The sequence below is a fragment of the Phaenicophaeus curvirostris genome, chromosome 2 (genome assembly GCF_032191515.1).
Source record: "Phaenicophaeus curvirostris isolate KB17595 chromosome 2, BPBGC_Pcur_1.0, whole genome shotgun sequence".
Lineage (NCBI taxonomy): Eukaryota > Metazoa > Chordata > Aves > Cuculiformes > Cuculidae > Phaenicophaeus > Phaenicophaeus curvirostris.
This window is the reverse complement of record NC_091393.1, coordinates 64558690-64584951: the sequence shown is the minus strand read 5'-3', so window position 1 is coordinate 64584951 and position 26262 is coordinate 64558690. Positions and strand designations below refer to the sequence as shown.

General features: G+C 37.0%; 1 protein-coding gene across 3 annotated transcripts in view; it reads left to right on the top strand.

Annotated features, from left to right (window-relative positions):
• Window positions 1-26262, top strand: part of GALNT2 (polypeptide N-acetylgalactosaminyltransferase 2) — a 246957-nt gene that overhangs the window by 208748 nt on the left and 11947 nt on the right. For all 3 annotated transcript variants that reach the window (XM_069852304.1, XM_069852305.1, XM_069852302.1), the window contains 8 exons: window positions 2853-2951; window positions 3506-3573; window positions 4474-4539; window positions 7892-8013; window positions 13946-14033; window positions 17635-17722; window positions 18272-18375; window positions 24019-24145. In XM_069852304.1, the coding sequence (XP_069708405.1) occupies window positions 2853-2951; window positions 3506-3573; window positions 4474-4539; window positions 7892-8013; window positions 13946-14033; window positions 17635-17722; window positions 18272-18375; window positions 24019-24145 (762 nt within the window). The remainder of the gene's footprint in view (window positions 1-2852; window positions 2952-3505; window positions 3574-4473; window positions 4540-7891; window positions 8014-13945; window positions 14034-17634; window positions 17723-18271; window positions 18376-24018; window positions 24146-26262) is intronic.

Genomic DNA, 26262 nt, shown 5'->3' with positions numbered 1-26262 from the left:
GAATAACATCTTATGAAGCTGCTACAGTATTTTTTTTTTTAAGAAAAGAAACCTGGATAAGAAAATAGTTGTTTCTGCTCAAGCAACATTTTATTGTTTGTATTGATATGTCTAAGAGGTGGTTTGACTTTAAAATAACTACATAATAATACTAATTGCTGAAATTGTCGAGGCTGCTTAGAAGCAGTTTGGGATTCTATGTTAGGTATGTAAATATGTGTAATTATGCATCCCTCTTTATACTACATTGTTTAGTTGTCTGTGTTGGACAAACTTTTACCAGCATCAGGTTAAGGCCCAAGTTTTCCATTCACTTTTTGTGAAAGCCTGCCAGCAATACTAGAAAACACTTTGGTTCACTTGTTTAAGCTGCTTGCCTTTATTTTAAGCAAAAGGGAGAAGTGAGAAACTGGCAGATGCAATGTAAGAAAGGAAGCAGAGGGAGGAAGCCTGAGTAGGAATGAAGATTCTCACTGCAGCTGATGTTCACAACTGCCACCTCCAACAGCTTTGAGAAACCTCTGGGTTTCCTTCTGTTGCAGTCTGTTTACAACATGCAGCTGAAAGCTGTCCCTGTCGTAGCAGATTCTGGAAATCCAGCAAGTGTCACAGTCCTACTAGGAAACTTCCGGAGCTGTCCTTCTGTCAGTGTAAAATAGTCTCACAAGTGTGATGGAGCGTTAGCTACTCCATAGTTTTTGTGGACTGATGTCAATCATGCTTAGTTTGGGGTAGTGGTTTCCAATCATGTCTCTTAACTGATATTTTAGCAGGATTATTCAGAATTACTGGCTAAGTACTTTAGCTGGACTAGACTGTGTTTTCTTTTTAATTTGGCAACTATTAGAAGCTTCTGACCTTGCACTCAAGGCTTATTCTTAAGTAGAGAAGAAATAAACTTTCCTCTGTTTTCAGCACCCATGTATTTGTTGAAATCAATGTTCTCCTTACATTGAGTAAAGTGGATATTTCTGTCATAAGATGGTTTTAATAAACCGTGGAGGTTTTGGTTAACTTATTAATGACATGAACTAGTCCAGTGACTTATATTTCTGGAGGAAAGAATGTACTTTTGGTGTTTCATCTGATTTTAATGACCTAGGCTAAGCATTGAACGTCTAGATTGAAGTTTTCGGTTCTAGTTCTATTTTATTCAAATGTGTTTTTTTCCATTCTACATGTAGGATTAAGTGCTGTAACTTGAGGAAACAAAGTCCCATCTCAGTGCCAAAAGTGATGATGTTTCTTTGGTTTGATTTTTAACTATGGCACTGTTGACACAGCAAAATGGTAGGAGAACTGCTACTGAGTCAGTTAAAGCTGCTATTTTTGTAGAGCTGAGAGCAGAAATACTCAGTGAAACACTCTTCCAGTTTTATTTGGAAGTCAAATCTTTATTTCTCCCTCAGAAATATCCAGTAGTGCTCTTCTGTTGCATTTTCTTAAAATTGAGAGGCTTCGTTGCCTTGAATAATTCCACTCTGAGATGTTCTTCAGCTTAAGTGCTCTCCTCTGCAAAGATATCAATGTAAGTTTAATGTGACTTCCATTAGAATAATTTTAAAAGTTCCTCATGTGATAATTGCATGCACAGTAGGTTTGTCCTCTGTGGGCAATTTGAAAGTTAGCAGAAAAAAGAATGTCTTTTTGGCACTATAAACTTCGGTTGTATAATAGCTGGATGTCTTCTAGCTGTCTAGATGAGTTGCCAGAAGTTCACAATGGAGAAGATCTTAATTCTTTACTTTCCAGGAGCGCGTATAGGTTTGTGCTTTATATCTTCAGCATTGGTCACTAGTGATGAAGCCATGTTGTAAGCTCACCATTTGAGAAACAAAGACAGAGAAGTCTTTGCTAATCTGATACAGCAGCTGTAAGGTTGGCATAAGCTTTGGTTTGTTTTTTTTTCCCCAGAGTGATTGAGGTCATGATGGCACAACAATGTTTTCTTTCATGGCAAGCACTAACATGTGTGAAATTATGGATGTGTTGTATCAAAGAAACTGCAGGTCCTTTGGATTTTGTAGAGAGGGCAAGGGCAAGAAGTGCATTGTAGCTTGCTCTCTTAATTCCAAGAAGCTGAACATTGTCTTTTGATGCATGTCACAGATGCTTAATCATGTGTGGAGAGGACTTCTATATAGTTAGAGGCCTAGTTTTAGAAGTTTAGGTAGCAGTGTAACTTAACCTCTCTTCCCTGATAAGCTAGTTTAATACTGCACAGAGTACATAATTACTTGCTGAATTTCCTACAGGTGTATGCTGGGTGAGTTTAGCCCCTCTGAAGGCAGCTAGGCCTGTTAAAAGTCTCAAGTAAAGGATATGTGAAGGAATAATCATTCGTGTTCTACTGCATGAATGGCGATTGGTTTTGTGACCTGTCAGACTGTTAATGCTTTCAGCATAAACTTGATATACAGTGTTTTCTGGTACTGTTAGTTTCTAATACAATGAGAGTAGTGTCTTTTTTTAGACATATGGTAGACAGTGAACCTGTGCATTTTCATTGAAAATATGCTCATTTGCTTTGGATATATTGAATGCCTTTAATGTAAAGTAAGCGTTCTGGTTTCATATGCAATTGTGTGATGCACTGCAGTGATTAAAATCTGGTGACTTTTCTGAACCTGCCTATATCTGATGCTGACTTCTTATGCTGTTGTGTACTAAGACAACTACCGAAAGCGACAGGAGTTGATTATAATCTCACCTGCAAAAAAACATACTTCATTCTTTCTGTGTAGATGTAGTGTGTACACATGTTTAATTTGTAACGGCTTCATGATGAAGGCAGTTTGCTAAACCTGGGATGTAAATGCTATATGTAAATGACAGGGTGTTTTGTCTTGCAGGTGTCAACGCAAGCAATGGCGAATAGATTTGCCAGCCACTAGTGTGGTGATCACTTTTCATAATGAGGCAAGATCTGCCTTGCTTCGAACTGTTGTCAGGTATGCCTAAGATCCCACCTCCCCTCCCCAAAGGGTATTCAGTTCTGTCAGAGAATACCTTCTGATAAGGAAGGGAAGTAACAATCCATTATGCTTTTCTGAACCATTTGAAGAGGGAAAATAGAGGCTTCAGTGAAATTAAGGCTCAAGTTCTTACATTCTAAAATAGTGGCATTAAACAAAAAAAAATCATTCGCATGCTTGAAAGTGTGGAACTGATTGCTGGATGATGTTTGGAGGTTGGCTGCATAACTAGATTCAAGGAAAACACGGGGAAGTGGCTTCTTGGGGAATATTTGACCTAAAGCTATCTGGAAGACTTTCATGTTACAAGTTGTCTAATCCACTCATTTCTGGAGGCTAGAATTTTGAGGGTAATGATTCTACATCTGCCTCTCTTCAGAAATTCTTTCAGCAAGAATAACCCAATAGCTGTTGAAGGTGGAATCATTGGCTATGTCTTATTGTGTCTTAGCAGAGTAACTGCTTTTATGATATTATTAAGGAAAACTAAGACAACTTAGTATTGAATACTTTTTTTTGGTCTGTTTCAGTGTCCTTAAAAAAAGCCCATCACATCTTATTAAGGAAATCATACTGGTGGATGACTACAGTAATGATCGTAAGTACTTTTACAGAGTCTTAACTTTTGTTTTGTTTGTTCTGATGAGATTTTTCTGTAGATGCTAGCAGGTGACGGTTAAAAATAGGTCACACAAATGAGTTTGCAGAGATTGATCCAAAGCCAGTTTTTAATTCTTTCCTATCTATTATTGTGGAAGTGTGAGGAAGTGTGATAAATACTTCAGGTATATTTTATTACTTCTTGCTAGCTGAAGGAGTGGAGTGTATAACTGAAAACAGCCTTTGCATAGTATGTTATCTGATGTAAAAATAAAACCCATGGTGTTTGCACCAAATATTTTTGTAGCACTGCTTTAAATAAATGCTGGTCTTTTTGAGCCTTTTGGGAAAAAATTTACAGAATCTAAAATATGTCAACGTTTTATAAGTACTGGGGTATCACAATACAAACCTGAAAAATTGAAATTGACCTCTGAGCAATATTTCTTAAAGGAAATTGATGTCTACATTACCATTGTTGCTTTATAGCTATTTTAAGGTAGATTTAAGCTTTAGTGTTGGTTAAAACGTGAACTTTATTATGTACATAGAAAATGGTTTATTTAATCCTATTTTTTTTATTATGCAATGTAGAAACTGTCTAAAGTAAGCAAAGAGAGTATAATTAAGTAAAAATATTTCAAGAGTGTAAAATTAAATGTGCTTGACATAACGTAATGAGGGTAGTAATGTCTTAGCCTGCTAACTTTTCTTTCTTTCTGGTGAGGTAAGGAATTTTTTTTTAAGTGTATATCTTTATAGTTAACTATAACGACGAACATTTTCCACTACAAAGCTTTTATTTTCCTCTGAAGGCAGCCTTTCTTATGGTATAGTGTTGGATATCAAACTGGTTCTCATCACTTGTTTCTAATTATGAAACTTTTGTTTTTTAAAGCTGAGGATGGTGCTCTCTTGGGAAAAATTGAAAAAGTGCGAGTTCTTCGAAACGATCGCCGAGAAGGTAGGCTTAATCTATGGGTATGGGGACAGGGAGAAGAAAGATACAAATTCCACCACGCTGCCTTATTTGATAATCTTCAAGTCTTTTAAAAGATCATTCTGCTATATATTCTGTATTGGAGGGGGGATTTTTACTTTATAAATCAACTTACTAATGGAAGGAATAAAAGCAAATGCCTTAGTGCAAGTAAAAACAGCAATTCTGATTAATTCCACGTTGCTGTGTGTGCAGTTCACTGTTCGCTGGCTTTCACCGACTGGAGAAATTGCCTTTTGCCCTCAATCTCTAATTTACTTTAATGTATTGAATCCTTGGTTGAGCTGCTCCCATTGTACATAAGATGTCACTGTAAACTATATGAATGTTTGAAACGATCAGTCTTTAAAATAGCCCTCTCTTTTTGCTGGTTCCCTTACTAGAGACCATTTTTAAGGATTTGGTTGGGACAGCCTGGCAAGCAGTTTGTAGCGGTTTGTTTGGCAGACTTGAGAGGGTTTGAGCAGCCAGGAGATCTGGACCATGTATGCCAAATCTGCTGAAGCCAGTGTGCTCTGTAACAAACTTGTCTTACGTTTTTGGTTTTTTTTCATTGCTTTGTAAATTATGGTCTCATGTCACTGAGCCCTTCAGTCAGCTGCTTCCTGGATGTGGAGCTTAAAGTGTTAGACACAGGCAACTGTTATACTACAGCTGTTTGAAATAATAACTGAGAATCGATGGTTGAAATAGCTGACTGAGTTAGCAGATATGTGCTTGCTTATATTTATAGGTTGCCAGCCTGGACTGGGAAGCAGCTAGAATCATTAGATCATCAGAATCTGGAAATTGCATGCACAAAACCTGTTTTGTCCCCTAATTAGCTGTTGCAAACTGATGGGCTCCTAGTGTTTAAATATTTTGTTTGCGATATCCTTGTAAATAAAGGCTTGTTAGGTAAGCAGGCCTCCATAATTTCCTGTAGTTGCAGGGTTCCAAATAAGTTGATACCATTCCTGTAGTCAGCACAGCACTTAAAGATGGAGATAATATTAATGAAAAAATGGAACTAAGTAATACCTTCTTGATTTTTGTTTTTCAGTAATCATAAATATTAATTTTGTAGTGCATAAGCAGGTGAACTGATTTTTTTGTTCATACTTAAAATATGCGTTAGTATATCTGAAAATGAAATATGATTTGACAAATCTTTTACTATGTCATAAAACCCCAACTGTTTGCAGACTGAAGGCACAGTGCTGCCTTGGTATTTTTGTGACATTAGGATTAAATTACTGCTTGTGGGATCTACTGTAAAGTTTATAAAGTTTTGCCTAGGCTTGCATATGTGCAGCCAAGTGATAATTTTTTAAATTAAAATATTTTGAGATTTCGTTTGATTGCTGGCTCATTTCGAGTTTGATACTCACTTTGCTTTTCGTAAGTGTAGGCCAATACTGATATCTTGGACATGTACAAATTAAATTTTAAGAGAATCAAAATTAGTGAGTAACACATTAGTATGAACAACAGAGGAAAACTGTGTTTTAGAATAAAAATAAAGGGATGGTGTTTGTGGAAGGGATGGCATTGATGCCTTGCTTTCAGAAATATGTGATAGTAGCTTTTGGTCTCATCTGTAGGACTAGAGTTTGTTATGGGAACAGATTTGTTTTGGAGGGCATGGTGATCTGTGCATCGGTGTTAAGGGGAACTGTATCAATGTTTTGTTTCAAGAATGAATGCGATTGCAGAAAACTCAGTGGTCCAAGTGATCACCTTAGATTTGGCAGGGGGAGGGGAAGAAATTAGAAACTCTTGTATGTTTTGTATGGAAGTAGAGCAAAACAGTAGGTTCTGTAAGAATGTAAATTAGAAATAATAAGCTCTGAAGGGAAGGAATTGCAAAAATAAAGTAAAGAGAGTGCTTGAGAAGTGGTTTGATGTGGAAAAACTGAACAGAACAGCCTCAAAGGTTGGAATTGGTGACATAGTATAAAAACAGCAAGGTAGAATGTGCAACAGGTAAGGTGTAGAAAGTACAAGAACAGTGAAGCCCTCACATTTGTTTTAAGATATAGTACAGGGAGCTTAATGAGATTGTTTATCGCTGCATGTTGAACACACCAAACACGCTTTTCCTCTTAAGTGTTTTGTATTCTGTTTGACAGAATCTTATTTTGCAGGTTTTGTAAAGGGAATGGAAATGAAAGGGGTTTATTTTTATAGTGTTTCAGTTCCGGGGGGTGGGGGCTGTGGGAGCACCTGGAACAAAACCAGAACAAACTTGGTAGGAAACAATGTAGAAAGAAAAAGGCGTAAACAAGTAATTACTTGGCTTTGGTCTTGAATTGCAATAAAATACATGAATTTTAAATAGTAGTAGAAGTGGGGAAGAAATTGGCCAAGGAATAAGAGGAAGCTTGCTGTTTTCTGTATTGGAGTAAATGGTAGGAAGTTCTGGGATATGTATGCAAATACAGCAAAGGACTTCCAGGAATAGTGAGGTCATCTGATGAACAAATATTAAAAGGGAACGGAAGAAATGAGGGAGGGAGGAAGGAAGGAAGGAACAGAGCAAATCAAGAGCAAATCAGTGAGATATGTGTAACTGAGGGGTAGAAAAGAGAGGAACTTTTTGGCTTTCTTCCTAGAGAAATCTTTTCAAGATAAGATTTAAAGGGGGGGGTGGGGAGGGAAACCCAAAACCACACATGGTAAAAAAAAAAAAACCAACCAAAAAAAACCAAAACAAAAACCCCCAAAAATCACACACACAGCCTCAGCAAACCACGAAACGAGAGCTTCAAGAAGCACAGGGGAAAGACAGCTGAAAGGGGTAGGGGGAAGGCTTTCAGACATGAGCTAATAAAGCATGTTTAATTCTGGAGGAAGCTGATAGAAGAATGGACAGACTGTGGTGAGAATTGGGATGGGAGAGCAGCAAAAAAATGGGGACGATAAGAATGGTGATGTTTTCCTCAGTTCTACTGTCGAACTTAGTAGCAAAGTTGTTTGTTTTCAGGACCATTCTTGAGTAAAGTTTTTATCAGTATAAATACCACTTAATGCGATGCAGATAGGGCTGTACTTCTGTATCACTTTTTTGAAAACGTACTTGAATTCCTCCTACTGAAATTGTAAGTAGAGTAGTTTCAAAACCTGTGGACTGAAGTGCAGTAGGTTGGAAGCTTGCAGGCTGTTCCATTGTGAAGTCATTTCATTGACTTAACTGGATCTACGTTTTGATAAAAAAACATGTTTTGTCTTGTATGAGTTAGAGCAATTTAATGACTAATTGGAATGCAATAGTTTCTCACTACTGTTGATTGTTTTTCTCAGTAAGTGCTTTAAGCGTTTTACCTTTACTTCTCAGGCTTGATGCGCTCCCGTGTCAGAGGGGCAGATGCAGCACAAGCAAAAGTGCTCACCTTCCTGGATAGTCACTGTGAATGCAATGAACACTGGCTGGAACCGCTTTTGGAAAGAGTAGCTGAGGTTAGTAGAGAGTTCTTCTAAAGCAATTTCCTGAAGTAGCTTTTAAATTTTAAAGCCATCTGGTGTATATTATATTAATTTTATGCATTTTTCGAAGGAAGCCTTTTCTGTAAAGTGAGATGTTGGAGTGTTTTGTGATTCAAACCCATTTTCTGTTCACTTAATCTGTGAACACAGGAACATAATAATAAATATTCACATTTTATCTTTACAGGCAGTTCCAGTATATGCTGCTTTGGTTCATTAGGGATCTCCTCAGAAAGTGTTCAAAATCTTACAGCACAGTATAGCTCGACTCAACCAATATCATCTCAGTGTAATTCAGTTTACCTGAGTATTTATGTCTCAGTAAGAGTCAGTGTGACAACAGGAGAAAGGCTGAGCTCTGAAACCAAAGTTCCTGTGGAAATTAGCAGGGACTGTGAGAGCTCAGCTTCTGTGAAAATTATGCTTAGTTTGTGACCTGGAAAAGCAATTGAAAGGATTGAGAGTAGAGGTATGCTGTTTTCTCCAGGTTCAAGTTACACTTGTTAACTTGCTCTGGAGGACCTCAGTTGAAGTGGAAGGTGAATCAAATGTGATCTCAAAAAGCACAGGGGAACACTCAAGTCAACAGGGTTTTCATTCTTTCTTAATCACAATCCCTTTCTGGTAAACTCCGCTCCCCTTTCCCTCTTTTTCAAAATGCTTTTAGTCAAAATAGTTTTGCTAAGGTACTCTGTCTTGTTAATGCCCAGTCCTTTGCTTATTCCCCTGACACTTCCCTTTGCATTTCCTCCCTACAAAAAAGGAGGAGGGGGAAGAGGGAAGTAAAGTCCATATACTCCATATGCCAATGGAGAAGTTATCAATTGTTGACTGATTTTCTTTATTCTATTTGGTTGTATGATTCTTCCTTGTGGTTTCCAGAAATAGTGTAACTTGCCTAAGACATACCAGCAGTTAAAAGTTCTATTTTGGAGTAGAACTGAAACCTGAACACCATGAAAGTACTTAGACCCTACATAGCCCTTGAGCATGAGTAATATAGTGGTTCCTTCTGGTTTTGTGCCCATGTGGTGTTGCAGCCTCAGAATGGCTGGGGAAATTTCTCTGTAATTATTAACTAGGAAAATAAACTCGAAGGAAATAAATATATCACAAAGGAGGCAGAGAATGCTTGCAGCTAAAGGACTAATGGATACTAGGATGTGAGAGCTGTTCAAGCATTTGCTTGTTAGAGAAGTCGGAAAAGATATGGTGGTTTTGGTCAACAAAACCTTGCTTTTACTAAGAGAAGCATTTTGCTATTTACCCTTTTTCTTGTCTATGACTTTTCAAGGCATATTAATTTATCTTTCTGAAACTGATGTGAAATATGAAGAAGTGGTACCTTTTCATCTTAACAGAATGTAAAACCTCTTATTAAACTGCTGACAGTTTTGTGAAGATCCAGCATTACATGTGGTATTCTTGGGAGAAGCCACTGTCTATTTTGCTTGTACAGCAGCTACCCCTTCAAAAACTGCTCCTCACAATTGTCACTGTGATACACACTAATCATGTGCCATTGAATAGTTTGCAACTGTACGAGTACAATTTTCCATTCTTAAGAGCTAGATGTACTGTTAAATAAATTATTGATGTGAAATTCCAATTTACTTTGATCTGGGAAGATACCAAGCCAAGAAGTATGGGGTTTGATGAACGAGCTTCTAAGCTTTCTGCTTGTTCAAATTGTTAAAGCATGGGACGTGTTTACGTATAATGTGTGATAGTTCTTGATTTAGGTGGATTGATTTTTGCTCACAGTGCAGATGGTATGTTTTGTGATGTTAATTGGCAGCATTTCTTGATAGTCTCGGGGACAAGAAGCTGAATAGACATAAACTCTCTTCTGCTCTGGCCAGAAAAGTAACTTTTTCAGCTCAGGGCTACTATACATCAATACAGTATTTTCTAATGCATTGCTGCATCTGTTGTATGTTCTGGAAAGTGTGAGTGTTTCCTTTTGTTCCAGAATTGCCCACTTGGCATTTAATTTTGTTGGAATTTGAGGGAGATTAGTTGTTTGTGCTACAATATAAATGTGTGGTTTCTAAGAAACAGTCTGAATTGAATCAGTTGTACAATACTGTATCTCATGTGCTGTAACCACATTAGAAAGCTCTGTCTTTGACCCTGCTTGAGTTGTGAGCTTGATGCCTCAGGTGCTCCTCTCTTCAACTAAAGGATGATCCATCCCAATTTTCTTGAGATGTTCTCTTGGTTAGAGTATGTTTGCTGACCATACTTACTTAGCATTCCTAGAGGGATCTGATACTGCTAGGGATTTTTCTTTAGCAATTTGAACAAAAGTTTAAGGCAAAACCAACATACTTACAAGGTGAGTATTTGAGAGTTCAGAATATACATATACTTGTGTAAACCCAGAGCTGGTATAGCTTTTCCCCGTCTGCTCCCTTCTGAGGAAGGGGTTTCTGCCCGATTCCCTAAGGCTACCTTTTATACCTTCTAGTAATTTTTGTGCATATGTTGGTTAGGGGAGATTACATGATGACCAAGTGGAGTTTAACCCTTTGCTTCTCCAAAAATGTCAACCTAGTAATATGTGTACACAATCCTGAAAACACTGGTGACTACTAGCTATTTCATGAATCTTGGTCAACTTGGCTTTATCAGTTTCCAGTTTCTAATTACTTTGATGTTCTATTCTTAGAATACATCTGTTATATGAGAAAAATGAAAATAGGAAGATTATTCCACAGAACTGAACTAATTTGTTCTCATAGCATAGCTGTAAATTCTGTATCACTTTTAGGAAGGTATTTTTAAACAAAGATCTTGAGAGGAAGAAAGAACTAAGATTAAGAAATGAGATGTGGATTCCTTTTTTCATGTCTCTGATTTTGTGACCTTGAATGAATTGACTTTTAACTGGCACAGTTTTGTAAGGAGAGTATTTCTATTTTCTCCAAAGAGTGTTATGAAATTTAATCTTTGAAGTGTCTTGAGATTTTTAGGGGTGGGAGGAAACAATGTATGCAGAATCTTGAGGATAATTTCTGGTGGTTTATGAGAATAATGTATAACAGTCTCACTCTCTAGTGCATACATAACCTCCTTATGAAATATTAAAATGAAATAGTCTGCCACAAAATTTCAGGCACTAGGGACTTGCAGTATTTGCAGGCTATTTCTCTCCATTATCCTCACCAAGAAGCATGTCGTTTTCGAATTGTGTTCCATTATAAGTTATGCTGTCAACTCCTCAGAATGAAACGGGAGATTACAAAGAGAGTTTACTTGTTGCTTGTGTTTTTGTTTCTAAAATGCACATCAGATTTCTGCTTTAACTCTGTCGATAAATAAGTGTGTTGGTTTAGGATAATTTTAAAGGGAGCAGCTGCTTTTTTAGTATTTTAAGTGAATGAACTGTACTTTGTAGATCCACTGCTGATTTTAGCAGTCTCTGCATTAACAACTTCATAGTACCCTGCAAAGTATCACCTTAAAAATGTGCAAATCTGTTGTCTGCTTTGCTGCTGAGCAAATCTATAATTTCAAACCATGGAAGGGACAGCATGTTTCCAAGCCAACAGTGGTGGCTTCACATCAAACTGAATGCTTGTAACCTGAGTATTTGTCTGTTGGAGAAACACCTTTAAGTTGTTCAAATAATACGTTAGGTGTAGCAAACAGTGTTATTGTGGTTTCACACTAATATTGATAGAACTAATCAAAACATCAGTAAAAGCCTGAGGAAATCCCAAATGTGTAGAGACAGTCTGCTACTCAGCTGCTTACTCAGCACAGTGAAGATAAGTTAAAGCCTAACTGAAGTACTGCATAATGTGACACCTTGGGCAACTTTTACAACCAGATTGAACTATGCCAAGTAGAATCATGTTAGAAAATGCAATTTTTTTTGTCAGGAAGGTTTTTAGAGGTGGACATAGATGTAAAAGCTTTCTTGGTTTCAGCTAAGGAAAGAAGAAGAAGGAAAGGAAGTTTGGTTTCATTTTTCCGTTTCATGCAAATGGAGTATGTTGTGAATAACTGGATAGGCTGGATATCTTCTGTCTCATCAGTCTTTACATAAAGGAGTTTTTTAGTTTTGTCGTTGTATGTAGAATGCCTAGGATAAGGTTATGTGTGCACCTGAAGTGCTTTAATGGTGTAGGAGGGCACACAAACAGTGTTTTGCAGTTAAGGTGCAGTAGATAATAGTTGCCTCCCAAACACAACACAGTTAACAAAACTGTATGCTTGCCATTACAAATGTAGATTTGGGGCTACAGCTAACAGGAGCAGGAGCTGGGATTGATACGGGAATAGGACAGGTTGGGCTTCTGTCTATTTCTAGTTTACTTTAGATGAAGCTATTTAATACTTAGTAGCAGACCTGATTACATGTTATATTTCGTCCATCATAAAAGCAGGTATTTAGCTCAGGTGGTACAGCTGCAGTAAGACTTAAAAGGAATGTAGAAATGGGATTGAGTAGTCAGCTTTTCACTTGGACTTCAGCTTGGATTCTCTTGGATTTCTCTTTTGGATGATGAAAGAAGTTCATGACCTTTTCTCTCCAAGGCAGAATGGCCTAGTAAATTCCAACTGTGTAATTAGGAATTACTAAAATCAGCACAGATTGAAATAGTTAAGATTCAATAAATTGAACAGCCTTATTGGCCCAAGCAAAGCATTGACTAAAAGAGTAGCTATTAAGTCTTGTGATGAGATCAAGCTATTCTCACGTTAGTTTGGTTCCAATCTGTTCTGTCTAATACTAATTAGCAAGGGGGTGTGTTGCTGATCCACTGTTTAGAACATACATATTGCTCTTTGGAGACATACTTGGAGATGCTCTTAAAATGGAGATTTTAACATTGATATGTTTTGGGTTTTTTTTAACCCTCAGAACAGTTTCTTTATAACAAAGTTACCAAAGTATTTCCTGTGTGTTCAAACCAATTTCTTTATATTCACAGATTTAGTGATACTGTCCTGAAGTTTTCTGTGCTCCTTGAATGATGTTTAATTGTGGAGCTCAAACTTTTTTTACTTTGAACTCATGCAGAATGTTCTATCAAACTACCATAGAATGGTAGTGTGTAAATGAAACCTTTCTTTTCTGCCCAATAAGTCAGGCAGACAAGCTGGCTTAACCGTAGTCTTGCATTTCTAGTATTAGATGAGTTTTCTTTTTTTAAGAGATGTCTTATGGTCCTACTGGATCATGCATGTGGAGCTGTTGGAAAGACTGTTTTTTTCTTTAGCTGATGTTTTTGTCAAACTAGCTTAAGTAATTAACATTGCTTGGAGTAATAAATGAGACCATGGTTGAACAGAGGAATACCACTGGAATCTGGGCTGCTGGAGATTAATAGTGTTCATTAGTTTGAGGAGATTTTAGGTTGTCTTTTCTGTCTAAGTATCTGATGGTGAAGTGTGATTCTTATTTAAGTGTGAAATGGGTTAGCACTAATGTTTCTGATTGCAGAAAGGCTGAAGTGTTCCTTAAAAGTTGAAATAATAACACTAGGACACTGTATGGCCAGAGATTTGCTGTGGAAAATACAAATCGCCTGGGTGATTCTTTTCTTTGAGCCAATTTTAAAAGAAAGAACGGAAGTGCTGTTTGCTCAGCTGTCTTTAGAAATAGAAGTTTGCTCTCTTCTTCAAGAGCAAGAGAAAAGAGGAGGATTACTTGAATATAATTAGCCTAGAACAGAAAGAGGACTCCCAGCCATATCGTGTGGTTTCTGTCTTCTGAAGCAGGGCTGAGCAATGCTATTCACAGCACTGGCTATTGAGCCATAAGTTGAAGCAGGGGGAGGGAGGGGGAAGACATGCTAATAAAATCCTGCTGAACTGTTCAACATCTCATCCTGCCTGAATCTTTATACATTGATTTCATTATTTCAATATTACTTTCTAATATTTATTTTAGGACAAGACCAGAGTTGTGTCTCCTATTATTGATGTAATTAATATGGACAACTTCCAGTACGTGGGGGCGTCAGCTGATTTAAAAGGCGGTATGTACCTGTACTGGAATACAAATTAAAAAAAAAAACAAAACAAAACATCAAGGATCAAAGCTCGTAATCACTGCAGCTGTGGAATGGGCAGCTAATGTAATGTTCTTCCTTTTCATATATCTAGATTAATTTCTATAGGTCAGTTGTTTCTATGCTTGGATTTTAATTGGACTTATTGTCTTCAGCTTTAAAACAGTTCATCTTTAGTATACTAATTCTTACGAATTTGTGGTGCGTTTTACCACTGTGCAGTACTCGCTCCAGCATTTGTAGCATTGTGTAAATGTGTCAGAAGCAGCTTATGGCCAGAGCTTATCATTCTCTTTTTAGATAAGACAGGCTTTAATTGCTCTCTAGCTTAGAAGCCCATTAGCAATGCAGTGCCTATGAGTTTTTTTTCCAAGATGCTGGTTTGCTTAAAAAAAAAAAAAAAGAAACTCTTCTGAATAAGCAGAAAGCTTTGGAATATGTTTAAAAAAATAAATGTTTTTCTTAGCTATGATCTGTAACTGTGAAGAGAGTAACATGTGACCTTGAAAATCTATAGCGTTTATACCTTTACCATTATGAAATTTCCTGTTAAATTAAGTGCTACTCCCCTCTTTTTCACAGTAAGCAGGTATCTAGCATTTGAAATAGCTGTTCTGTGCCCCTTTTCCTTTTAAAAAGCAGAAGATCAATTGTTCCTACAATCCTGGAATCTAAACTGTCTGCACAAAGATATAAGATGAGCCACGATATAGAAATTATGCAGTGCTGTTCCAACAGTGTTTCAGCTTTTTCTGAATGAACTTTCTTGAGTGAGGAAGGAAAAACCAGTTCAAAGCCTGTTCTGTCAGTTACTAGTCTCTGTCTGGCCACCAAGTGTTGTTCCAGTAAATTAAATAAAAGCAAGATTTGCATAATGTCACATATGCTTCAATTTCCAGTCAATGAGCTGGAGGTGAGAGGTTCTATATCCTTTTAATTAACATTCTGAAATAACACCTACAGTGTGTATATTCACAGTATGCTAATGTATAGTTCTGTGCTGTTATCTGTGTGCCAGCTTTATTAAAACCTTAAGGCTTTTACTCAATCTATTCATTATTCCTTGAGTATGGAAATCTCTATACCATTATGTAGCTTTTATTGTTGTCTGCAGTAGGAGGAGGAATGCTTTCATTGAATCCTTTGACTGGTTCCTGCAGTGTTCATGGTTTTTAAGTATTCCCAAGTGAAGTGGGAGAAGATTAAGAGATCATTTCACTTGTAACTACTTCGCGTGCTTCGTCTTTGGAACTGTATTTCCCAAATTTATTTTCTTTTTTTTTTCTTTTCAGTGCTAATTTTCTCATACAGTAGAATACACAATAGAAAATGTATGGAGCCTCTGCTCTTCTGGACTGAGGAGTGAGAGGATGACTTTTTAATGTTAACAATAGAAATTTTGCACACACCAGTGTTTAAAGCTGTTTAGGTGTCTGTTGAAACATGAATATTATTTCTTTTCAGTTCCCAGAGGACAGATTACCATGTTAGAGGCACTACAGCATTGGCATCACAGGACACTTTGACTGGGGCCAAGTCTAAACATGGAAACCAAACTATGCTTTCGACCTTAGAAGCAGTATCTGTGTGGCTGAAGCATGGAGAGACAGATGGGCCAGCAATTGTGCCTGGTCTGTTTTGAAAGGACTTAATCACCCAAGACAAGCGAGCCAGCAAATGCTAAAACTTTTAAAAGTGGACAGGTCTGAAATGATTCCGAAGTCTGGCCAATCCTAAACCCATGCACTTTGTTACAGATTTTTTTTTTTGAGGAGGGATTTGCAAAAGCACTCTAATTACTGGAATAAACTGTGGTTAACTGAGATCTAATAATTTACAGTATGCCTGTGATGCAGTTTACGCTGGATAGCATTTCATATTGGATACGTACTTGTGTTTAAAAATACTCCTTTTATAGAGTTACTGATATTATCTCATTGAGTGCAGATTTTTCCCCAGAGTCATTGAAAATGGATACAGAAAACCAGTTTTTATGGGTAGACAATTTATACACTTGTTTGGAGTTTGTGACAGAGTGCTGTGTTCCAAAAGAGACCCCTTGTGTTCACTGGAGTATGTGTAACTCTATCTCTACCACTTGTGCTGGAGAACAGTAGGTTTTTTTAAATTCTCCCAGATGCAAGTATTTTACTGGGTTTGTATGATGAAATGCAACTTTTTAACTGCATGGAAATATTGGAGCTCATTTTACTTTTCATGCTGGAGGCTTTGCAGTGCTATTGATTACAGCCATTTTAGCATTTTGCTGCTTGGAGTTTTGGAGTAGTTAGTCTTTTATTTTTACAGAGCAGCACTTCATGAAATACTCAGATGTGGACAGAAAGAATTGGCATGCTTGTTGTAAAGGTTGTTCAGAATAATTTCTGTAGTGTGTATGCGTGTGATAAATATCTTGAGAGTTAAAATGAAAAACATTTAGTTTCAACTCTCCACGTCAGTCATTACTATGCATGTTTGCAGATGGAGACAATTTGTAGGACTGTAAATGTTATCTGTTTACCATAGCTTTTTCTCTACTTCCCCACAAAGTGATTGCTTTATCTTTATGCTGGAGAAAGAAAACTATTGACATCTGTTCACCAGAAATCTGGAAATCATTCATTACATGACCTCATAGGATCTAAATGTGTTTGGCAGCAGACAGTCCGTGTAAGGCCTATTTGCTAGGTGTACTGGGAGAGGGCTATGGACCTTGTGTAGTTTTTTAATAGATGTTCATGCTTATGGGTGTGACTCAGATCGAAAACTGTTCTTAAAGTGTTTCCTATAGGAAGCTTGTATTTTACCAGCGGTGTGTCATTGCCTAAAGGAAGTAGTTCAAAGGGTAGTCAGGTAGAAGGTGGCTGTAGAGGAAAAGCTGCTGTAGGGAGGCCTATTGGTCTTGTTTGTTCTAGTGATCTTTATGTGCTTCTCTGCTGTTTGTACACACATACATATATGTACATAAGGGAAGTAACATTTTGGTGTTCTAGTGCTTGGCTTGGGTTTAAAAAATGAGGCACTTAAAAGCATGGAGTGGGAAAGCAGGAAGTTAAATGAATGTTAATAAGGTAAGTTAGAGCTACATAACCTGTTGTGACCTTCATGATGGAGAGAACGCTCCTTCTGAAAAAAGAGTACCAGGAGTACTGCATAAAGCCTACGTAAACATAAATGTGATCATTTGATAAGAGTTGAAATGCAATTGTACAGTTAAAACTACTGGGAGCATTTGTAACAGCTGAAAGATCTTCATATGATGTTCTACTTGATTTAAGGATACGAGGTATTAGTTTTATATATAAGGCTTTTGCTTTGTCACTTGACTGGGTTTCTTACTTGTTCTTCAAACTTGTTTTGTATTTGATATTACCTTTTTTAATTTTCCTTTTAACTTTAGCTTCTGTTTGGACTCCTCCTTCTTTGTTTTCCACCTAGAAATTTGTAAAAGTTTAAATTTTTAATATAAATTACAGTTCTCAGTGTTTTCAGTCAACATTATGTTATTACAAGTCGCGTGATGAATGCAGTCTTTTCAACATCCAAATTGGATATTCTCTTCTTGAAGGCTTTGATTGGAACCTGGTGTTCAAATGGGATTACATGACACCAGAGCAAAGAAGAGCACGGCAAGGAAATCCAGTTGCTCCCATAAAGTATGTCTGTACCACTACTTCTTCCTCTAATAGATTGTAGTTTGCTGCTAAACAAAGTTAGAAATCATCTTCTCTGAGTCTGAAAGGGGATCTTCACTGTAGTTTTCATTAATATTGCAATTTCATTCATATTTATGTAGCATTATGAGACTCTTGGAAACAAATTGTATTTATAAACATACTTCAAAGCTCACTAGTTGATTATTTACCCTTAAGAAAAAGTAGCTGTCACTTGTTTAAAGTTGGTATGTTTTGAAGTCTAAAAATACAGTGTCAGTTTTAATGTTTTATTGCTGGCACAGATTTCCACCCTTTACGTAAAGAACTTAGTTTCCAAATCTTCATTTGGCTTACACATCCGAACGTTTTTGTAGCACCATATATGCAATGGAAATACGCAGACAACATTTGACATGATAGATGCAAAAATAGTTGTATTCAAAAGCATTACAGATTTGTTCAAGGAGTTATTAACTTTGGGTTGCAAATAATAGTTACCTCTAAATTCATGGCTCTAAGTATTTAAATTAATTTTTCTTGTATGTTTAGGACACCCATGATAGCTGGTGGATTATTTGTGATGGACAAGTCCTATTTTGAAGAACTAGGGAAGTATGACATGATGATGGATGTTTGGGGTGGAGAAAACTTAGGTATGTATATTATTTACCTTTGGATCAGTCTTGAAAGAAAGCAGGTTAGATCATTACCTTTACTGTCATGGAGTCGTGGTCTTCCTGATTTTGTGCGAAGAGTGTTAAAAACAGGATTAAGACTTCACATGAATTATTGGCAAAATGCGTAAGATTTATTTCAATGAAAGAATTAAACCAAGGTAGGAATTGTATGCTAAATATGAGAGAATTAAAGTATTTGTTCATAAAGCAATGAATTTTTTTTGTAATAGAAGTTGGCTGATAAAATTTTAAAATACAGGATGTAGCTGGCATTTTTGAAAGTAATTGCCTATCTTGTTTGGAAGTCACATCCTCATCTGAAGTTATTGATTAAAATACAGTAAAGTATGCTGGCAATTTAAGGCGTATTTTAAAATGTTGCTGACACTTAATTGTGAAAAGCAGAACACGAGAGTTCATGAGTTTAATGTTATTAAATATACTTTAGGAAATCAGTTAAAACTTAGTTGACTGAAGAATAATCTCTTTCTTACCGTTAGATACCAGGCAGTACAGTATTATTAAACTTAGTGAGGTTTTTTTTTAATTTTATACCCCTACTTTAGCCCTATGAGATACTTACAGTTGAGAAGGCATTTTTGATGTAACTCCTTACTTTCAGATGTCTAAGTGAGTGGAATGTAGGGAAGAGGGAGGAGGGGCTGAAAGAACTTGTCCTTTAGCCATTTATTCTTTGACCTGGTGGTTTGATCTGTCTTTAGTAGCATTTTTGGGGCCCCTTGTGTTACAGCAATGTACGAAGCTATTCTCCAATTAAGACCAGTATACTGTTTTAAAACAAAAAAGATTTGGGAGGAGCAGAACTCTACAACTTCTCTAGACTTCTAGTCTGTCATTAATCTGGTTTTTAAGGGTAGAGATGCAAGTCAGATATTCTAAGTAGTACATTTTATGGCCAGTTACAGGGATAGAAACTTCTCTACTGCATATCCTGGTTGCAAAATTCCAAAATACCTTGAACTTGTAAAAACCTGCAAGTATTTTGAGTTGCTGAAACGTGCATATGCGTTGAGCATATGCTTGGCCTACAAGGAAACTTACTCGGCACTGGTGAGACCGCTCCTCGAATACTGTGTTCAGTTCTGGGCCCCTCACCACAAGAAGGATGTTGAGGCTCTGGAGAGAGTCCAGAGAAGAGCAACAAAGCTGGTGAAAGGGCTGGAGAACAGGCCTTATGAGGAGCGGCTGAGAGAGCTGGGGTTGTTTAGCCTGGAGAAGAGGAGGCTGAGGGGTGACCTCATTGCTCTCTATAACTACCTGAAAGGACGTTGTAGAGAGGAGGGTGCTGGCCTCTTCTCCCAAGTGACAGGGGACAGGACAAGAGGGAATGGCCTCAAGCTCCGACAGGGGAGGTTTAGGCTAGACGTTAGGAAAAAATTCTTTACAGAAAGGGTCATTGGGCACTGGAACAGGCTGCCCAGGGAGGTCGTTGAGTCACCTGCCCTGGAGGTGTTTAAGGCACGGGTGGACGAGGTGCTGAGGGATATGGTTTAGTGTTTGGTAGGAACGGTTGGACTCGGTGATCCGGTGGGTCTCTTCCAACCTGGTTATTCTGTGATTCTGTGAAATATCTGCTGATTGCAGCACACTAGTATGGAGAAATGGTAAGCAAATGTTTAACCCTCCTGTAGGATGTAAAGGCTTCAAGAGGCATCCTTACAGTCTAGTTTCTAACCTTCCTATGCAATACTCAGGAAATGTCTTCTGTATTTTGAACAATTACTTTTTTTATTTGTTCTATCACCATTTTCTCTGTATATGGATAAATTGTATTAATATCAATATAGTAATTTTTCATTTTTTAAATGTCCTGGAAAGGCACTAGATAAACTTACTACACCAATATTCACATTCACTCCGAAAACCTCTTTTTTCACTAGAGACCTTAAATCTTTTATTAGCTCAAGCATGTACTTGAGCTATCAATTTTTTTTTCCGAAAACTTAGCATCTGCTTTTATGCTTTGGTAATTGAGACCTTGATAGCAGGAAAGGGCACAAGCAACAGCTCCCAACTCAGTGAGAAGACTTATGTGCAAAAAGTCATTTACACTGCTCCTACTGCATTCTGTCCCTGCTCCTGCGTGGGAGGGAGATGAAGACTTTAGGTTTTTCTGTTCCCTGAAAAGGCAAAGTCAGTCAGTACAGCAGACAGCTAATGATTTGTTCATAGCTGCCAGACTAGCTGAAGACAAAAATCACATGACATATGATTTAACTGGCACACACATCAGATACCAGGAATCTGTTATGTAGAGTTTAAAATTCAATATGCATACTCATTGAGCCTCTATGCCCTCAATCATATCTCTGGATCAGTTGTGTGCAACTAACCTGGTAGATGGAATTGCAAAGTAATTCTATACATTGTATTTATGCTTTATAAAACTTAGCATTTTTCCTTCAAGCATGTACAGTGTAGTTGTTATGAGATTTTGTTCACATGTTAGTACAGTCTCAACTTTACAAATTTCAAGATGGGCCTGCAGTATTTTGCCTAAGCCAGCCAAGAGACTACTCTCACCATGAAGATATGATGCATTTTCAAAATGTTGCTAAATGTGACTGATAACACGTTTGCTGTCCAAAATGTGGATCAAGGTTTGTTCAGTCTTGTTTTGAATTCATAAACTCTAACTCTCAATCTTTACAATGCTTTTTGGTAAACATAGGAGGATTAGAGTACGCTGGAGAATTGGATAGACCATTAGAAGGTTTTCTCTAATTTGAATACTTAGGTTTTTCTTAATACATTTGCTAAAATTAGTGAGCAAGCAAAATATTCCTTGTCTTCTCTACCAATGATGCATTTCACTAAAAAGAACAAATCTGTTATTGAGAGGTGTAACATAATCTCAGGCAACTGAAGAATGTTTTATGTGCTGGTTTTGGCTTTTTAATGAAAAACTGTCCACTGAAATCATTGCAATAGTAACATTTCTTCTCCCACTGAGTGTGGCAAAACAAGATGTCTTAAAGGAGTTTGTGGATTTTTTTTTTTAACTTTTAATTGCCATACATTACTTTAAAAAACAAAACCAAACCACACAAGCTTTAGAAGCCAAGTTGGTGCAAATAAGAATTAGTTTGCTCCTCCCTATTTACAAGTCCTTTGCTGACTTTCCTGTAGAGCTATTTTTCAGAATTTCAGAATTTTCACTTTTTTTTGAGATGCTTCAGAATCTAAGGTGTGGAAAGTAGACATGTAGATTTACCTTTCTGGGAATTTATGGAAGGAGAATTAATCAAATTAATTAAATTAATGAAAGCTATGAATGATGAAAAAATTGACACAAGATAGCTCTAAATTACTTTGGAAACAAAATTACTTTTTCAATGCCTGCATATGGTCAATAGATGACAGTGACTTTTTTTGGATTAAACCTTCAAACTGATCATTGAAAAAAGACTGAACCTTAGGCATACTGCATTGACCTTTATTTTTAACCAGAATCTCACTTTACCTCATTTTGGAGGTGAATATTTCCTAGCACTCAAGTTTAACACTAGATTTCAAGCATTTAGGCAGCACTTGCTTACCTAATGCAAAAGCCTTTATGTTTGATTCTGTCTCCCTCTCTTCTTTCACTAGACTGTTCTTACCCACTGCAGCATCCCCTCACGTTGGGCTAGTAACTGTATGAACTTTCTACCAAAACCCCATAAATAATGATTTGAAGTGGTACAAGAAAACTATTACTCTGCTTTCACAATTTGAGCTATATATGGGAAAGCCCGAAGTCTTCCATGTGTAATTTATTCTGGTAGAAACATATAAATTTTGTTGCTAATCTGTATAATAGAACCAGTGACCAGTTATTTACTGTGATTCATTCTAAGCTCAAAATTAGAGGTCTAAGACTCTAAGTCAGTGCTGTGAAAAATGTACAGAGAGAATGTAATGTGCATTTGCTTTAAAAATTACTTTAGCTTATCGTCCCATATTAGTTGAACTGGAAAATCAAGACTAAGTTACTGTCAAAAGCAATATTCATTAATATTTTTGGAGGATGATCTGTCTATAGATTGGACTATGTTGACTAAGATTCCTGAATATGCTTAATTGGCCCTGATGCAACAGAATTTATCACTGAAATCAAATAAATAGGAAATGATCCTTGTAAAAGCAAAGACTATTCAGAAGAAAGGCAGTTGACTTGCTCTGTCAACAGCTCAAATCACAGCACCTCTTGGTTATTTGGTCACTAAGGCTATAGCGACCTTCTGGTACCTGAAAGGGGCCTACAGGAAAGCTGGAGAGGGACTATTCACAAAGGATTGTGGTGATAGGATGATGAGGAGTGGGTATAAACTGAAGAGGGGCAGATTTAGACTAGACTTTAGACCATGAGAGTGGTGAAACACTGGAACAGGTTGCCAAGGGAAGTTGTGGCTGCCCCATCCTTGGAGGTGTTCAAGGCCAGGTTGAATGGGGCCTTGGGTAACCTGATCTAGTAGGATGTCCCTGCCCATGGCAGCAGCGTTAGAACTAGATCATCTTCGAGGTCCCCTCCAGCCCTAACTATTCTATGATTCTATTTTTCCTTCCTTTTTATCTGGGCAGGCCATCATGAAGACCATCTAACCTTTAGGTTAGGGGTTTTTTTTAATTTAATTTTTGAACTAATGCTATTTCTGTGACTGAGTTTGTGTATACATGAGGAAGGCTTCCGAAGGAAGGAATGGCACTTGGTGTAAGTCATAAAAGATAAACACTGATTTTAAATTAGAGCTGCTTATTGTTTTGTTGTAATCTGTGGAAAGACACTGAGTGATTATCAAGAGGCTCAAAACTAGGAGTAGTGCTTGGTAACTAATAGCAGCTGCTGGACTAAAGGGGGAATAAAAAAATAGAAACAGTGCTACTGGAAGCACCCTTCTTACTGTGCTCTTGTGGAATGAATGAGAAAAAGTTCTCTGGCAGCACCAGATGACTTCTGCTAAGTTGAGAAAGGTGTAGAAATATTTCTAGACCTTCTTGTCCTCTTTAGCTTGCTCAGCTCACTGGATTGCCCTGAAAGCGTACTATCATAACCTTCAGTTTACAGAAGTTGCATCTTTATTCAATCTGTCTTCCAATCAAGATTGACTTGATAAAACTCCCACCACGCTCAATGTTTGGGAGTGTTTGGTTATGTCCTATGAGTTAGCAGCTCAAATCTATTGATTGTTTTGTCATGTCTTAATTTTATCAACTGTGTTATTCTATCGTTTGCTAAAAAAGTTATTGTAAGCTAGTTCACTAATTTATTTATTAAAGGACAAGCAACAATAGATACACTTACCTAAATCATGGTAATAGTACATATAGACGTAACTTACCCTGGTAAATTGCAGCATGGTTTATGAATTTGGAAAATGCTAGTAACCTCAGATAAGAGTAGACAAGTAGTTTTTCTTCCAGGTTAATATGATTGTTTCTCCTGAGCTTGGAAATTAGTAAGTGCTCAGATATACCTTTTGTTTGTCCTATAATTTTTAAAAAAACTCCCATATTGATCTTCTTGGCAATAATCAGTAAAAACCTTTTCTGTAAGTAGTATGCTACAAAATTACACTACTTTGTGATGTTGGTCTTTAATACGTGGTTTTGTTTCAGAGATCTCATTCAGAGTTTGGCAGTGTGGTGGGAGCCTAGAAATCATCCCTTGCAGTAGAGTGGGTCACGTATTCCGCAAACAGCATCCTTACACATTTCCCGGTGGGAGTGGTACTGTGTTTGCAAGGTAACTGTTAAGTCTTCAGTTAAATAGCAATGTTTTGGATTTCTTCAGATGATCAGCAGGTGGCAGTAATTTCGTTTTAAGCATCTTTTCTCTAGAAATATTAGCAATATTATTTAGCACAGAAGAGTATTTAAAAGGGAATTAATGACTTTAAGGCAACTATACAGGTTGATAGAAGAACCTGAGAGTCGAAAAAGGGAAACATTTAGTGGATACAGCCTGTGAGAATCTGGAAAAAAGGAAAATGCTTAGCTTGGCATTCTGTCAATGTTAAGAACTTCTGTGTTTGTTTGGTTTTAAAGAAGGCTTTATTTTCAGAACTGTCTCATTGATCTTCATTCTAAAGGGATAGTTTCATCATTCACTAAGAGCCAGAATATACGAAGTTATGAATATACTTTGCTTTTTTGTCAGTACATGATCAGTGTATGTGATATTTAAATCATTATGTAGACTGATTCTGGTATTTGTGCCAGTCTGTTGGCAACTTCATTCTATATCATATTTGCCCTTCTTGTGCTGTGTTTAAAAATGCTTTTTCTGTAGACCCAAGAAATTGCAGTATTTAAGGGCTGAGATTAATATGCCTGTTAATTTTGCTGTTGATACAATATACAATGGTAACTGAAGTAATGAGTTATATCCTCAGTTTCACCTCTATAGAATGAGAACAGCAATTCTGATTCATGTTCACAGTGTTCTTTAAGTAATATGGGTGAAGGCATTGCATGAAGCTTGAAGACATTTTGTCCAAGGGTCTATCAGTTTTAGCTGAAGAGTCACAGTAGGTTTTTGTTGAGAGAATTGGACTTGGTGCTTAGAGGACCGAAGAAGTCTGAGTCTCAAGGGCACAAACTGTGGTTAACATGAAGCAACACAGACAGTTCATATGTACCTAATTTCAAACAAATGTTATAAGCTGCTGATACGTTTGGACTTGAGTTTCACCTTTGACTGAGGGACCTCTTTAGGGTGTAATTCTTCTTCACACTGGTTATGCCACCAAGATGACTCGAATTTAATAGTCTGCTAAAATAAAGTCACTGTCTTGCTTCTTCCAGTAGTTACAGTACACTTTATTTATGGTCCACTATTCTTTAAGATCTGCATTTTATGCTAACATGAAAAATTGATAATCATATTTATGGGAAAAGAAAAGCTAGCAATGAGAGATCCTTCCGATACATCACTTCTCTATTCCAGTATTTATTACATATCTATTACAGTATTTATTACATATCCATCACATATCTCTTCCAGTGCAACAGGAACGTAGAAATATCTGCCAATTAAACTGTGTTGTGTAGACTTAAGATGGAAGTGTTTTAGTTTCACTGTAGCTTTTAAAATAACAATGTCATAACAAGGTGTATGGTTAATAAAAATAAATAAATAGATAGATTATACGGTTTTCCCACTGCAGCTCTTTACCAAGATGCTGCTTTTCTTGTGGTTTAAATAGGTGTTTAAGCATAGCTTATATGAAGGTTAAGAGCAGTGTGTTGCTGTATGCATGCAAGGATACAGCAGACATTAGAAATGCTTCATATTAACAGGATTTGAAGATTGTTTTCATAAAGGTTTTGGGTTTTGTTGTGAAGTCAAATCATGGTGATTTGATCACTCAAATGACCTGACAATTACTGTGACAGTTGTTTTTTTTTTTTTAAATGGCATTGTGTTTTCCAGTCATTTCTATTCAAAATAACCTTGGAGAAAGATCCCATGTGTACCTGAATGGTGGCAGCTGAAGCCTGCAAAGCCGTGTCTTGGGCGCTTGCATCCCTTTCCAGATCCACTTTTCTCTGCAGGTGGTTTATTATCAGTGTCCTTAGCTGTCCAGCCATCTCAAATTCTGAAATAACATTAAAATTGTTGTTTCATTGGATTTTTTTTAAATTGACCTAGAGAAGTTGCATATCACTTAAACGAAGGATTGACAAGTTGCTATATATTTGAAGGTTTCTTCCTCAGTGAGATTTCTTAGGTGTCAAACCAATGTAACCAAATGCATTAAAATCAATTTTAACAATGAAAGAATGAGAAACCTAAGGTAATGCAATATTCGTGTAATACAGTTGTTATCAGATATGTGTAGGACCGTGGTACCAAGAAAC